Genomic DNA, 16,884 nt, shown 5'->3' with positions numbered 1-16,884 from the left:
TCAATTTTGAAAAGCAATTATTCAACTAATATCTTTTCGAGTTATCGACAGATACCACTTACCAGTATGATAGCCAAAATTATGGAAGAGATGATTTCATTGATTGAATTGGTTCCTGGAATCTAGTAACTAACTTTCATCTTATTGAGTTGACTTTAGAAAATTACATTCAACAAATGGACAGATTTTAAATTTTAGTCAAGATATTAAAGATATTTTAAACAGAAAACAAAACACCTTAGCAATTTTAATTTATTTTCAAGGATCATATGGCTCTGTAAATATAAATCACTTAAGAAATTGCAAACTTAGGGTGTCCATGATAAAGTGTTACACTGGGTCAGTGACTTGATTATTTGATTCATTGTCACAAATATGTAAATAGAGACAGATTCATCTGGGCTTCCCACATTGTTGTTTTCAGGAATACATTTTCCAATATTAATGTCGATGGTCTAACTAAAGAAATAGATCTTATGATAATCTCATCATTTGCAGATAATATGGTTGTCTAGAACAAAAAATCACAGTCCACAAATATTAATAAACTGAGCCAAAATCCCAACAGACTTTTTGACTCTACTTGGAGAACTCAAACTTGCTCAATCAAGGGAAACTTTACTAATAAAACACAATCCCAAGTTATTTCAAAATGAATAGTATATAAGTTAACTTTAACAGATGATGTTAAGAAATGTGATACTTCTCCAGACATTTTAAAAAACATTAGAAACGATAAATGATCTGGTCAGTGAGTGACTACATACAGTATTTTTTATAGATGGATCCTGTTTACCAAGCCATAGATGTAGTGGTGTTGTAGTACAATACCAGTATATTCCCTTTTACAGGGAATTATATTCAAACACTTGTTTGCCCCATTTTAACCGTGACAACGCTTTTTAGTTTTTTAAACTTTCTGGTTATTGTATTGTGTTTGTGTTTAGTGAAAGATTTTAGATAAGGGCGCAAATAGCCATAGTAGCTGACGCGCCCTTTTTAAATGCCACTAACTAACTAACTAACTAACTAACTAACTTCAAACACTGACTAATTTTGATAGTGAAAATTTAGATACACTTTTAAGCTTACAAAATCTCCAGTATCAACTTCATAAATCTGAGAAGGCTGTCATACTATCAGATTCAAAATCAGATATTCTTGCTGCAGTATTGGACGTAACAGCATGAAATCTCAATATTTTACAGTGTTTTAATATTTTAAGCGAAATGGTCGAATTACATCGACGACTGGTACTTCCGTGGATCCATGAACTTTATGGAGTGGGAGGTAATGAGGTAGTTGAAAGGTAGCAAAATTACTGTAAGGTTATCTATACCTGCATCTTACCACACTGTTAAAAGAATAACAAGATCAGAACATGACAATGTGGTAACAAAAATCGGAATGATTCTAAAGCAAATGAAAAAATTGCAATAGGCCATCCGGCATCCGCTCCACGATGGAGGAAAATCCTCAGAAGAAACCAACTAATCAGACCAAATGGGGGATCCAAACTACCCTCGAGTGCAGCTCTGAATTTGCAGGCCAACGAGTCTACCGACTAAGCTACATTGGTGGCTCCACTAAAAATATGAAGTACATGGCACTCAGATTATTAAATTGACAAACCTAAACAATTATTCATCAGTTAAGCTATAAAATATAATACATAGCAAGCAAGTTAATTCAATTTAAAAGTATAAACTATTCAATCAGTTGAAATATACAGAAATTGATAATAAATATCATGCAAATTACTTCACATTACAAGCATAAACAATTCATCACTTGTGGTATACAACCTACTATTTAATTTATAGCACATACAATTCATCAGTTAAGCTATAGGCCTACAGTCTACTATTGAATTTACAGCATATATAATTCATCAATTAAGCGAAACAAAAATATAGTACAATACATAGTAAAAATAATACACCTAATTTAATAACTGAACTTCTATGAAAATCTACAGTGGCAGTACTCATATTATTACAGGCCATGACTGTCTCAAATATTTACAAAGAACTGATATTTCAGAATCTCCCCATGCCATTTCTGAAATCTCAATGAAGATATGGATCATTGTCTTGACTGTTTAACTTTACACAGCTTTCAATCATCTGGTTAAATATTGGAGTGCAAGATAACAAATGACATCAACTGCTGAACACTTGGTATCAATCAACCAACAACTTCATTAGATTATAGGGGGAAAAAAAAACTGAAAGAATTAATTGTATAAGACAAGGCCGCTTCAGAACAGTAATTGGCAAGGCTCTGTTGTTTTAGGATTCTTATGTAGATTCAATTTCACCTGAAAGAAAAAAGTAGCATCTATAAGTATGCCTAATTATGAGAAATAAGAGAAACAGTTGCAATAGTAGTAGTAGTAGTAGTAGTAGTAATGATGATAATAATAATAATAATAATAATAATAATAATAATAATAATAATAATAATAACTGCAAAGTATGGAAATTAATATTGAAATATAATATCAAAAGGTGATTCCACACCATCAACTCTTATCATTTAGTACAACAAATCTATTATATTCAGTTGCAATCACCACTAGCTGTTCTTTCCTCCATTTTGTTGTTGGCTGATTTTTCACAAGTCTGCTATGATATGCAGCACTATCCATGACAATAACGCATTGCCCTAATGTTCTCAGGTCAACAACTGTGTTTGCACCCACTTCTCAACTACAGGGCACTATGGTAGTCCTGACTTTTCTTTCAATTGCATGAAAAAATTAAATCAGCACCTGCAATAAAAATTATACCTGGGCATATAATTACGTCACATGAATTCACAGCATTTAAATAAAGAAAATAAGACATAACATAACATAACATGACATGAGATCCTCTTTGGTGAAAGGCTTTCCCACGTTTTTATTTAGTCACCAATTTTTATATTTTTGTACCCTGATTTAAAAAATTACTCTTGCCAAATTTATGTAAAATATAAATCAATATAACTTACCGAGTATAAATCCACCTTTCGTTCCGGCATCTAATCTTCCACCCTCATTTGTTGGTCTATGAATAACACCATTCATGTCACTGGAAACTTCACCTGGTTTATTTCATGAATAAGTGGGTGATCCTACTTAAAAAAACAGAGAGAGAAAAGCAATTCACATTGACACTCTAAGAGACACAAAAATTTTAAAGACAGGAAAACCATTCAAGAATTTTATAACTAACCTCTAGTTATAATATGAAACTATTAATTGCAAAACATGTTGTTCCCACCTGAATTCATTACTAGTAGCCTATATTAATTGCAATTTCATATTCCACATAAGTGTTAACCTATTTGTTAGTAAAAAATTCAATCACTCAATGTCTCACAATACATTGAAATTTATCATTCATAAAAATCCAAGTCTCATCCAAGAATACTACCGGTTTAGGGTTCTCACGCTCCACATTTCTTATATATTCTCTTAAAAACGAATAACATCACTTTCTCGTACATGTGTATAAGGATCCCCTTTGCTCCATAGAAATTTCATCTCTTTCAAAATTTTTTTCACCGATGATAAGGATATTCTAAATAAATATGTTTCATAATCATCATTCATATGTTCCAGAACTTTTGCTGCTGTTAGTACTTCCCCTGTAACAGTAAATGAAAATTATGCCATATTTTTATATATATGACTAATATCAGAATTACATTGCATAAATCAACACAATAATTCCTGTAACTTCCCTACCTTTATGTAACTTGTCATAAATAAATCTCGCAATTGCATCTTTCGTAAAATCATCAGCATCAGTCACTGGATGTTTACGTAGTCTATGTTTTCCTGGTGTCACAAGTGGGGTCCCCTTCTGTGAATTTATCACATTCGTGGCTGTAGTAAAGCCAAGCTGTAATAACAAACAATAACATAACACTTCTAAAAATTGTTATATCATAAAATTCATGCATGATACCAACATTTGCAGCTATATGAATAGAAAATGATCAACATGTTAGGTTGGGTCTACGATAGGTTTAAGTAGGCTAATATTTAGGTAATTCTCCAGAAAAGCTACATCAAAGAAGGCATAATTTTATTTTGTTTAATTGATTTCTGTGATATTTACATAGTGATGAACACGTGGTTTTAGTGCACAGCCACAAATACATTCAGCACAAAAATCCTTTGACACTTACCTGTATATTCTAATGCATTGTTGTAGTCCCTCCCTCAAACTTGTTACTAATTACCAATATAACATGCGAGAGGTCCATGACGAAGAGAAATGGTTAGTTTCCCAGTAGTGCGTCCTCGTCCTCTCGAGTGTTATATCTTAACAAGTACTTTGGGTGGGGTAGCTTTTCTGAAGAAACACCATATTTAATATTACTTAGACCAGTCATGAATAAATTATTCAGCCAGAGTCAACGTTCCTATGCTTTATAGAGTATGTTATATAGTTATTATATAAAACTGAATTATTTTTAAGCACCATAACAGGCCAACATTCATGTAATATTTGCTGCAATATCAAGTTAATAATTACAATATGACTTGTATTTTCTTCGGCCGATGTGGCATGTAAATTGTGATCTGAACGGTTAATTTAATACTAAAAGAGAAAACTGGAAATTTACTTTCGTGCTGTTTGATTATTTGTTCGTCTAATTTGTAAATGTATTTAAGCTATCACCTACTGCAGTATTACAGTATCTTAAATGTATTTAGTTTGGCAATATGAAAATCACTGACTTGATTAAACATCTAGGCCTAACTTAAAAATTTGTTTTGTTTGACCACAATCATGAAATTATTAGTGCAAACTCCTAAAACTGAATACCACTTTGAAATGTATGCTTAAGAATACTTACTCCTAATAATTTTCCTATTCTGGTTGTAATTGCTGTCTCCGTTAGCATAATTCCTTCTTCATTATCTTCTTTCTTCAACTCATTATACACGTGAACTACAGATTTCTGAAGCATACTCTGAATGCCACACATTTTCTTCCTTGGAGGAGTCACTGCAACACTATTTCATTTTTTTGACATAGTAATAAAAATCTAAACACGAAAGAAATTCATTAAAATTTGAAATAATATTTCTATCCATTACCCACGTGCATTATCACGCCCAAGTATATTATATTTATTGGTACTTATCTGACTATTCTTGAATTATAACCACAACGCAACACATAAAATAACTATTATGTATTAATATTAATACTAATATTAATTAATTATTAATAAGTTCGAATTTCACTATCTTCCAGTAACCGGCTGAGAAATCTAGTACAATTTTAATTTCATGGAACTCCAGTACCGGCAAATATTGTCGATATTTGCCTCAGCTGCCAACATACCAGTTACAAAATCACTACCATTTATAGTATTTGTCATTATCGAAATTCGAAACGAAGTTGGCAAAAGAAAATTCAACCTTCAAACTAGAAAATCACCATAATCCACTAGCATTTGTAGTAATAGGGGAAAAATGGTTAGGTTTCACCCTTAGGGTATCAAGTTACCTGGTCTTCCCTATAGTAATTCGTTTGCTCTTCCCACTAAGTAGTAAACAGAGTTTAGAATCGTCAGAACATATTGGTCAGTTTCATTAGGCCTGCGGGTGATAATGCGATTATTTTATCAAAAGTGCTTTATTTACATTTTTTCATGAACAAATTTTTTATTCGAAAAAGACTATATGAATCAAGTTCTGGGTTAGATGACAGCAGTGCTAATTCAAATCATGTGAGCGAAAATTTCCTTCAGTGTTCACAAAAACGCACCGCGTTTCGTAAATATAGTGATGAATATTTGCAGTATGGTTTTACGTGGTGTGGAGATGAATATGAACAAAATCCTGAGTGTCTTATATGTAGAAATGTTTTGTCAAAACAGTCGGTGGTGCCGAATAAACTAAAAATACATCTCCCCATCCGTTTTAAAATATTCTACACAGAGTTCCACTACCTCTTCTCCAGAAGGAAAGCACTGGTTGTTGTTGTTGTTGTTATTATTATTATTATTATTATTATTATTATTATTATTAATAATAAAAGCAAGTAATTGTGTCGCGATATTGTGGGCATTCGGTAAATTGTGTCGTCAGTCATAAAAGGTTTGGAACCACTGCACTACTGTATAACTTGAAGAAATGGACGGCATTTCTGCTTATCAAGTTTGAGGACTATTTGCAGAAAGATTTCTTGGTGTGAAGGTTCCAGCTCGTGAAACATTCTGTAAATTAGTACATAAATTTTTAGAGACTGGAAGTATTACTGATAAATATATGTACTTCTTTTGGGAAGTCGATTCCAAATACCAATTGGTTCTATCTTGCCATGCTTTTGCTTTGTATATTTCCATTCCTGTAAGTTTATCTTAATTTGGCCTAGCTACAATATATTTTCCGTGGTCTTCCTCTTCGTCACTTTTCTTTCACCTTTAGAGTTAATGTTCTTTTTGACAATCTTCTATTTTCCATTCTTTTTAAGATTATGCTTAGCAGTACCAAAAACCACATCAACTGTTGCCCTAGAAATTTAATGTAATATTCAACCAATCAGACACTATGTATTAAAAAGGGATCTGAAAATACATTTAAAATTGCAAGCCTCATCTGGATCTCAGATGTTCTTCAAACTGTCAGATAATATTCCGTGTAATATCTTTAAAACAAACAATGAAGAAATAGGCCTATATCACAAACTAATTGCAAGAACTCCAGTTATGAACGAAATTCCTCCATGGAAATGGGTAATTTCAGAATATAGCATACAAATTCCAGGAAATCATTCCAAAAATAATCCTCCATACATTTAGATGCTATGGAACTAATCTGCAGCACATATAAGGATCACTTTCAAATTTATACAGATGGATCTCTAAACCCTGATGATGGGACATCAGGAGCAGGGTATTATATTCCAAAATACCAAAAAAGTTACTTCATACCATGTTCATCTCCTCTAGTCTTGACACTGAATTGCTAACTATTGATGATGCTCTTCAGTGTGTTACTCAAATTTCTGAAAAATCTATTTGTATTCGTCCCGACTCCAAGGGGTTGTATTTAATATACCTAATCAAAAATGTACCAAACCTATATGCACATAGAATTATTCCCATTCAGAAACAACTAAGTAAACTAAAAAAACTCCAAAAGGAAATAATATTTCAATGGATACTTATTCGTTGTGGTACTCCTGGAAATGAGAAATTCGATAACATTGCAAAACAGGCAACATATACTTGTAACCAAGACCTCTTCAAGTGATATCTATATCCAGTGCCTTTGCTTCAGGAAACTCTCATTTTACAAACCTAGGATCAACAATTGGCTCTCTTTTGACAAAGGAAAAATTTTACAGTTCGTTCAAAATGTCCTGGAAATGTACAAAAACTTGCCCAGACATGTCCAAACATTTTTAACAAGAGCCATAACAGGTCACATTGTCACATAACTGTACCTACACCGATTTCACCTTTCTGATACTCCTCGTCTCTGGTGTAATAATCATAATGAAGATTTGGAACACATTCTTCTATACTGTCCATCCACAAACCACAAAAGAAATAAATTAAAATCATCAGTACCAGTTGCAGAAAAGACCTCTGCAGTATATATTTACTACACCCCAACTCTGGCTACTAGCAACAGGCATTTATAATGAACACCGATCAAAATACCCATAATTTCTCATGAAAAACAAGAACTGAAAAGACTACAGTGGACTATAATGGACCTTATGTTGTCAGTAAACAGCTATATACATTAAGAAGATTGATCGATATGTCTGAATCATTTGAGCCTATTGTTTTCTAAGTTTGTTAATTTTTCTTTGTTTATAGTGATCCTGGTATTGTTACTTATTCTGTCACATTTTTTTTTTGTAATATTCCACATAAAACCCTCGTATCTGAAGTCTGTAGTCTACTCAGATCTCTCTATTTTTTGTTTCTGAAGCAAAGATGGAGAGTGGTTTGATATGTTATGTTTGTATTTGGTTAGTTCAAATGAAAGTTGGTCGAGGCTTACTATGTGCAACAGGGGTATTGGCTGGGAGTTCGCTTTAAGGGTGGTTTTTAGACTCCATTGTCGGTGTAGTTGGCATGCCACCATTGTTGCTCTGAATAAAAAAGAAAAAAAAAAAGTAAAGAAAGGAAAAGTGACTGATACAAAATGGAAGCATCTAAAAATGAACAGCATGCTGTAATTTATTTTTTGACTACAGAAGGGTGTACACCTGCTGGAAATCATCGCAAAATGATTGCAGTATATGGAAAGAGATGCCTAGGAAAATCATCTGTAAAGGATTGATGTGCGTGGTTTCATTCCAGCCAAACATCTTACAAGACCACAGCAAGCGCTCAAGACTATCATGCCAAAATCAATTCAACATGTTGTTTCTCTTATCCGAGAGAATAGGAGAATAACAATAATAATCAAACTGAGTTTATTACTGAATATCAGCCAGGGATGTATTCATAAAATTCTCCACAGACACCAGCTATATTGTAAGGTTTGCGTGCTGTGAGTACCATACTCTTTAACTTCTGAGCAAAAAGCTGAATGTGTGAGAATCTGCCAACAGAACCTTAGATGATATCAAGAAGAAGCTGATCAGTTCTTATGTGACATTGTGACAAGTGCCATAATCGATTATCGAGGTCCATTGCTAGTGGAATTGGAGTGTGGACGAGTGATCAATTCCCAGTACTATGCAGACACTCTTGGGCATTATAGAAAAAACATAAAGGATAAGTGTTCAGGCCTTTTGACAAGGTGAATGATATTACTCCATGACAGTGCTTGAGCTCACACTGCCAGTTCAACAAGGGACAAGTTGCAAAGGTTCTGCTGGACACTACCACACCCCTCTTACAGCCCAGACTTATCGTGCAATTTCCATACTTTTGGAGATTTGAAGAAAATTTTGAAAGGAACCACATTTTCATTGAATGAAGTGGTGCAAAATGCTCTTAAATATTGTTTCACCTTAAGGCCGTATGTATTCTAGGATCCATCACCTGGTGTCAGAGTGGGAAAAATGTGTTAACTGTGGCGGCATATTGCATCTTACGCCCCATCTCAGATGGGGTGGTTTTGTCTCTCACTGTCCCAGCATACTGTGTCGGACATTCATCCTGGTCAACCATAGACCGTTCCAAGTGGTTTCAAGCAAAATGGTGATGTCACCTTAAGTTTTGTTCACTGGCGGACACAATCGGACATTTCATTCTGTGCATGTGTATGAAGTCTGCTGTCTGCTTACTCAGCCGATTTGCTGTATGTCCAATGTGGCTTATATTCAGTGGTATGTATAGTTCTTACATGAGGCATTTGGATGTAAGGCCAGCGGTCCTGGCTATAAATGGGCTGTTGCGCTGCAGATATATTTTTGTATAGTTTGTACATTGTATTTATAAGTATTTTCCAAGTGAATTTAAAATGAATATAAATGCAGATAAACTTGTTGTTTGTGTTGTATACATTTGAATTTTTCTGTATTTTACTAATTTCGTTCTAAATATTTTCATTTGAATTTATTTCTGATCCTAAACTTGTAAATTTGCTCACTTTTAAATGTAGGTTATACCCGAGAGCATTTTGTGCCCTACATATTTTCATAACAAGTGTTTATTTATGTGGTGTTATGACACAAGCTGATATGTACATTTTCCTGTTTTACAAAAGAACAGTTTTAAAGTTTACTCTTTCAGGAAAAATCAGGGGTACATTAAAAAGAATACTTTTTTTAATTAGTGTTAATATGAGCTACAAATGAGAGTAGACGTACCATATTTTGCCATAACATTAAAATATTTGCAACATATCTAGACAATAAAATAGTTTTGCCAAAATTGTGCATATTAACTTTTTTAAACCATATTCTTCTGCAATTGATTTTCATCATTCAAGTCTACTTCTCATGATTTTTCTTGAATGTCTCTATACCATCTGCATGTATTAGAGTTTTAAGATCTGGTTTTCTGTCTTTACATATGGCTTTATTTTCAGTTACGTCAATTTCTATGTTAAACAAAATTGGCGACAGAACACTTCCTTGTCTCACTTCTACATTTGTTTTGAAAACTATTATGTTGTTTATAATTAGTAAAGACTAGCACAACATGAAGAAAATTTAACCAACATATGACTTTATTTTGACAAAATATAAAATATTTTAATGTTAAATATCTTCGTTCCTAAACCATTTGAAGCAGGTTTACATCATTATTTACAAACTAAGCCTATAATTGTTAATAATTTTGTTCATGTTTAATAAGATACGAAATAAAATACGAATACAATAAATATGGAAATATTAATGGAAGTGGGGAAAAATTGGGCAAAATTTGAAAATATATTAAGATTTTTTATGAAATATGAAAATTTTTTGGCATTAATTGCATTCTACTAACAGTGAACTGTGAAAACCGTTGTTCTCATACGAAAAATCGTTGTTCTCATACCACTAGTAGGAATGGTATAGAATATGAACTTTCATATTTACCCCTCTGTAATAATTAGGCATCAGAATTCATTTGAAAATTGTTTTCAGTTTGTTATATCAAGAACATGATTATTGTTAACAATAAAAAACTTTATTCCTAGGCCTACCTACTAAACATTATGAGTACAATTGAAATAATAATAATAATAATAATAATAATAATAATAATAATAATAATGTTATTAATAATTGATTAAATGGCGATCTTACTCGTGTTAATTGTGTAAACATGTGCGGATTACAGCTGTTTTGGTGTTTCTTCACACCATCCTCAGAGCCTACTAGATCTCGGCGTCATTTCGAACTTCGCTGCCTGTTGACAAATTATTATTATTATTATTATTATTATTATTATTATTATTATTATTATTATTATTATTATTATTATTTTCTCGTTCTTCTTCATGTCACTTTTTATATTTCATTTTAGGGAGAAATGTAAAAGTGAATTTATTAACTATTATATATTTTTATATTGTTCCAGTGATGATAACAGCACAGATTCAGAGTCAGAGACTCAACTCACAGAAGATGAGGAGGCAAAAGGAAATAAAATTGTTAATGGAATCGCTACCACCAAAGAAGGCAAGATTTAAATACATATTCTCTCTTATATCACCTATTCTTTTGCTGCCATCACTATCACTTTCCCTCCTTACTGTACACATTATTCTTGGGCTTGCATGTGCTCTTTCCAGTAACTTTTAAAACTGATATACAGCTAACATGGTTAGTAAATGGAATATTTTGATCATGAATAGTCATTCCAGTGATTAACAACCAGACATGTCTCTTAGACTCAACAGCAAAAATGAAGGTTTAAGCTTAGAATGTATGGTAACAGGTTTTATGATCAGTTTGAGTTACATTACTTTTGTAAAGTAGTGAAACCACTAATATTGATGCCGTAACAGTTTTTCACCTTGCATAGAAAGTCGATTTTACAAGGATTATAATGATGCTAATTCTACTATAACTTGCTATCCACTGATGCATCAGCCAAAAAATTGCTATGCATGTCATCCAAAGACATTCTAGACCATACAGTATAGTCACTGTTAATGTTTGAGTTAGGTATTTATTATTTTACTAAGCTACGAGGTTAAAAAATTTAGTATTTTTAATGGGATTTTTAAGTAGACTTCTGAGGAAGAAATTTGCACTTAAGACAATTTTATTGAAAATAAGTTGCAGACCCATGCTGATTGTAATCTACCCATCGAGGGTTGGGGTTTGACAGGAATGCTAACATAATTTAAACAGCAGACTGTTACTGTATGAGAGTGACCTATTGTCATGTTAACTGACAATGTTGCCAGGGTTAGAGATGCCTTTACTAATATGCATGTGATCTCCATACCAGATCATTCAATGTGTACCATTTCTTTTATAAATTGTTATTACAAAGTGCAGCAATGTGTTATTTCTGGCTTGACCATTTATATGTTGATTGTTATGTTGTTTCATTCGATTCATAATAATGTGTAATAATAGATGTAGATTCATTTTCAGGGCTGAGAGGCCGTGGTCTATTAGTTGATTTTATACCAGACGTTTCGTCTGCAACTGCGGCAGACATCTTCAGTGGAGTGGTATCCGAGGTCGCAAGACTCTTCTCGGCGTACCTGAGGCAACTGATCCTGTGTCTGGTTGTGCGGGCGTATTTATAGTGCGGCTCACGGGCCGAGGCCTGTTGTCGCTGCGGTCCACGCCGCTTTGTTCGCTGCTCCCGTTCTGGGTTCCGTCCTTTTGTTGTAGTGGCTTCTTATCTGTTCTGCTTAGGACCGGATACCAACACTTGTTTAGCTTTATGCCTTCTTCGTTGCGATTAAAGTTGTTATGTTTATGTATTTCGATCGCTTCTCTATGTAGACGGGGGAAGAAGTGCGTCGTCGTGCTCAAGATGTCCGTGTCCTTGAATCTTATGTTGTGATCGCCCTTTTGATAGGCATGTGCTGCCACTGCCGATTTGTCGATCTGTCCTAGGCGGCAATTCCTATTATGTTCTGTCAGATATTTATCTACAGTAATACATCTTGAATCTGTGAACTATTGTAATTCAGGGACTTATGTAGAAAGCAGATTAAAAAATGAGATAGACATATTATATTAAAAGACATTGAAGTTTTAGCTTTGCTTTACATGTTCTACATTGAGAGATATATTACAAAGGCTGTCATAAACAAGCAGCAGAAGGGATGTTGAATGATAGAAGCAGCGGTGCTAGCACTTCATTCGAACCCTAAGTCTTCTCATTGGAACTACCAGAGAGTGTATGGCAATGCTGCACATTAATTCAGACTGTAGGTGCTCAAACATCGGACCCTAACTCTCGTTGGGAAGATAATAGAAAATTTTGTAATATTTGTATGTGTATTCTTCAGCCTTGAAGGTACTACTACAGTAAAAAATTGGTGAATATGCTCCTGCTTATAATGCTATTCCATTCATTACACTCTTTTTATACGGTCCCTGGACATTTCATATATAATCCTGCAGTCGGCCTGGTTGGTGCAGTTGGTATAGTGCTGGCCTTCTATGCCCAAGGTTGCGGGTTCGATCCCGGGCCAGGTCGATGGCATTTAAGTGTGCTTAAATGTGACAGGCTCATGTCAGTAGATTTACTGACATGTAAAAGAACTCCTGTGGGACAAAATTCTGGCACTCCAGCGACGCTGATATAACCTTGGCAGTTGGGAGCATTGTTAAATAAAACATAACTATTTTTTATAATCGTGCATGCATTTGTAATGCTCCTAAATCCTGCTTGTAGTACTTTTTACGTATTAGAAATGAATAAAAAAATTCCGTACACATTGCGAAACTTATAATGTTTAAAAGCATGGTGAAGAAGTATGTTGCTGTGACTGTATTGAGGGTTATTGCACCAAGAGTGCAAGAAAGAAATTTCACCCTCTACCTGAAAAAAACCCTCCTGTCGCACTGTCGATACTTGCCTTTGCATAAAAGGATTTTAACACTTAATAGTCTCCTTGTCAATACATTTTCTGTAAAATTTCCTTTCTGTAAAATTTAGTCAATCTTTTAATTTTATGGAGTGTACAGTAACTATGATAGTGCAAAATGGCAAAGTGGAGATCTCTGTCTATAAGTGAAAAATTATATTAGTGTTGCTCCTAGCATTGTATCAAGTGAAGTTGTTTGTAATAATTTTGAACTGTATAGAAAATTTTATCATTCATAATAGTAGTACAAACGCACAGCAAACAACAATAAAAAATTTTTTCTTATGAAATGAGCTCTCGTTTGCATTTTGCACTGTAACTAAAGCACAGTATAATATGTTTCCTATGAAGCGGTGTCTAAATTGTTTTCCCCATTTCATAAATCATTTCTCGTTTATAGCGCTGACCCAGTTATAATCATAGACAAATAAATAGAGGTTATAATGCTTCACAGCCACAGTCCCTTGACGAGCGTAGTAACAGGGTTATACTGTATTGTTTATGAATAATTCTATATTATTGACAGTTAAGAAGTATTTCTATGCCCAGATGTTGATATTAGTATGACAAGATATTTGATTTTTGTCTGTGATCTGGCTGTTTAAATTTTTCACAAGGCTCTGTCCAGAAAGGCTGTAAATATAGCTGTCATTCTTTTTGTTGAATTTTCAATGAAGAGAATGTAATAATAATGTGTCTTATTTGTTTGTAGAACGGAGATCGGATAAGATGCGTCTATATAACTTCGATAATGTAAAAAAGAATCGTCGATGGTTGCGGGATGTTTTGGTTAGTGACACCTCAGATTCTTCTGATGATGACAGGGATGATGAGCCAATCACAGAGCAGGATCTTCAAGAAATGTTGCGCCTTCATCTTCTCAGGAAGAAGTACCAAGCTCGTTATTATACAAATCCAGAGGTATGAAGATTTGGTTAATTGTATTTGCAGAACTTTTTGCACACCATAAGAGTGCTGAAAGACTTGTCTCGTATCTTCCATTTATGTTTTATACACAACTGCAGTACAATAGCAGTGCAGCATGGTTTGAACAGGCTCTCTCAAACATTTCACAGCAAATATAGTAAGGTCACATAAGAACAGTTCCTAAATAGCAAATATTGCCATCTTGTCAGTGTTGCCAACTGTTATCAGATATCTTACAATCCTATGTACTGAATGACTTATCTACTTATCGTACTTTACCTTTATGTTGGAAGGTTATTCTAAATAATTCAATAATTTGTAACATATTTTCGTAGGCAAACTATACGAGAAAGAGATCAACATATTAGGTATTTTGTCTGGCAACATGAAATTCATTGGTTTGACTAAACAATTGATTCACGAGACCTAACCTAAAAATGTATTTTGTTTGACCACATGAAATTATTAGTACAAACTCTGAAAACTAAATATCCATTAAATGTATGCTTAAGAATACTTACTTCTAATAATTTTTCTATTCTAGTTATAATTGCTGTCTCCGTGAGCATAATTCCTTCTTCATTATCTTCTTTCAGTTAAATCTGAAAGAATAGAATGCCAGTAGGGAAAGTTATCCCCACTCTTGCAGCACGTTTTATGCTTTCTTGGTCTAGTCGCTGCCATGCTTTTTCCTGTTTTTGTCATTATTGTAATAAAAATTTAAACACGAAAGAAATTCATTACAAAGTAAAATGTATTTCTATCAGTTACTCACCTATATTATCACACCCAAGTATGTTACATTTATTTACACTTACCCGACTATAGTCTTGAATTATAACCATAATGCAACACATAAAATAACTTTTATGTATATATATATATATATATATATATGTATATTTTTTCAGGGTTCTACAGCTACTGCCATCTTCCTGTGCCAATCCTCCAAAGCCTTCTGTCGTGCGTCTTCAGTCCTCAACCCCCTCTTGTGCATGACCTCCATTACTTCGTTGTCTGAAGTATTAATATTAATACTGATATTAATTAATTATTAGTATATTCAAATTTCACTAGCTTCCAGTAACTGGCTCAGAAATCTAGTACAGTTTTAATTTCGTGGAATTCCAGTACCGACAACATCTGTCTCAGCTGCCAACATAAAATTACAAAATCACTACCATTTGTAGTATTTGTCAGTATCGAAATTCGAAAGGAAGTTGGCAAAAGAAAATTGAACTTACAAACTAGAAAATCACAATCCACCAGCATATATAGTAATGGGAGAAAAATGGTTAGGTTTCACCTTCAGGGTACGGCCACACGAGCTACATTTGTAGCAAGTTTTCTGCTACAAATGAAGCTGCCGTAATTGTCGCAAAATGGGTGGCCACACGGGCGCTACAATTACTGCTAGTTTCTACATTAAATGTCGCTACGTGTGGCCACATGACATGCCACACGTAGCGACATTTGTAGCAACTTTCTGCGACAAATGTAGCTGGAATTATAGACCGCATTGAGTTAAATGGAAGCGGCCACACGGAGCAGTAAGTGTAGCAAGTTTGGTGCCGTCTGACATGTTAGGTCTATTCGTGACCAATAATTTCCCACCTTAAACGAATTAACATTGTTGTTAGTTACTGGGAATTTCTTATTATAAAATCCATATTTTTAAACTTTAAGTTTATATTAATATTTATTTCCGCTTTACTAATTCCCAGAGGAGACTCAGTGAGTCAAAGAATATACATGTCAAAAGACTTTTACCTACTAACTGACAATACATAAAGAATAAATATCATGCAAAAGAAAACAAAAAAATTGTAATAAAAGTACAAACAACCGTGTAAAATGAATGGTTATGCTTTAATTTTTTAGGAATGAGATAGAAAGCGAAAATCAGATGTCATGTAAAGGACACACAGATTAAGACTTTAAAAAGAGTGAAATAACAAATCAAAGTTATTCATTTTACAGTAGAGAATTACAATAATTTAGCGCAATGTAAATTTACAAATGCGTATGGATACACGCGTAAGCTAATTTTAAATACTATTTTCTTAATCTTATTTCTGTTTTTTTGTTACTTCACCAGAAGTTACAGATTAGACATGCTCTTCCCTTTCCAATACATGAATTTCTGAAGCATCTCCAAGTAAAAAGGAGTTTTAAACATGACCCGAAACACAACTCAAAGAGGCAATCTGTTTGTAACATATTTGAGAGATGTCTTGTAAAAGAATTGTGTCTTTTTTTTTACCAAATGAAGTCGCTGTGAAGGGTTTACTGGTACGCTATTGTATAGATTTTATTATCGAAGGAAACCTTTGGTCGAAAATGAAAGAAAAAAAAATGTGTACTCTCAAAGAACGGTATTTTGAAAAGAGTCTAAGTAAACACATCTATCATAAAAGTTCTCTTTTTCTTGGTTTTGCAGAATTCTTATTGGACGTTGCGGCAATTTAAACTTGACTCTTATATTC

At 33.6% G+C, this 16,884-nt stretch overlaps 2 protein-coding genes across 2 annotated transcripts in view; one reads left to right on the top strand and one right to left on the bottom strand.

Moving 5' to 3' along the window:
* The window catches only part of Ino80 (chromatin-remodeling ATPase INO80), a 454,888-nt gene that overhangs the window by 13,376 nt on the left and 424,628 nt on the right, over positions 1–16,884 (top strand). Inside the window, exons 3-4 of the mRNA XM_069824011.1 lie at positions 10,990–11,090; positions 14,184–14,392. Of these exons, the coding sequence (XP_069680112.1) occupies positions 10,990–11,090; positions 14,184–14,392 (310 nt within the window). The remainder of the gene's footprint in view (positions 1–10,989; positions 11,091–14,183; positions 14,393–16,884) is intronic.
* Positions 810–5,450, bottom strand: LOC138698224 (uncharacterized). The gene is made up of 6 exons (XM_069824016.1): positions 4,855–5,450; positions 3,734–3,890; positions 3,491–3,633; positions 2,995–3,117; positions 2,576–2,773; positions 810–2,320 (listed from the first exon to the last, which is right to left on the bottom strand). Exons 1-4 carry the CDS (start codon positions 4,984–4,986, stop codon positions 3,067–3,069), a joined length of 483 nt encoding a protein of 160 aa, XP_069680117.1. The 5' UTR covers positions 4,987–5,450; the 3' UTR covers positions 810–2,320; positions 2,576–2,773; positions 2,995–3,066.

This window comes from Periplaneta americana, chromosome 4 (assembly GCF_040183065.1).
Source record: "Periplaneta americana isolate PAMFEO1 chromosome 4, P.americana_PAMFEO1_priV1, whole genome shotgun sequence".
NCBI lineage: Eukaryota > Metazoa > Arthropoda > Insecta > Blattodea > Blattidae > Periplaneta > Periplaneta americana.
The sequence above is the reverse complement of the archived record's forward strand: the minus strand, read 5'-3'. Positions and strand labels throughout refer to the sequence as shown.

Coding starts and splice junctions, on each gene's coding strand:
- LOC138698224 (XM_069824016.1), bottom strand. CDS start 4,986: ATGTGTGGCATTCAGAGTATGCTTCAGAAATCTGTAGTTCACGTGTAT. Junction 3,891..4,854: donor GAATAGGAAAATTATTAGGA/GTAAGTATTCTT, acceptor TTGTTATTACAG/CTTGGCTTTACTACAGCCAC. Junction 3,118..3,490: donor AAGGGGATCCTTATACACAT/GTACGAGAAAGT, acceptor TTTTTTAAGTAG/GATCACCCACTTATTCATGA.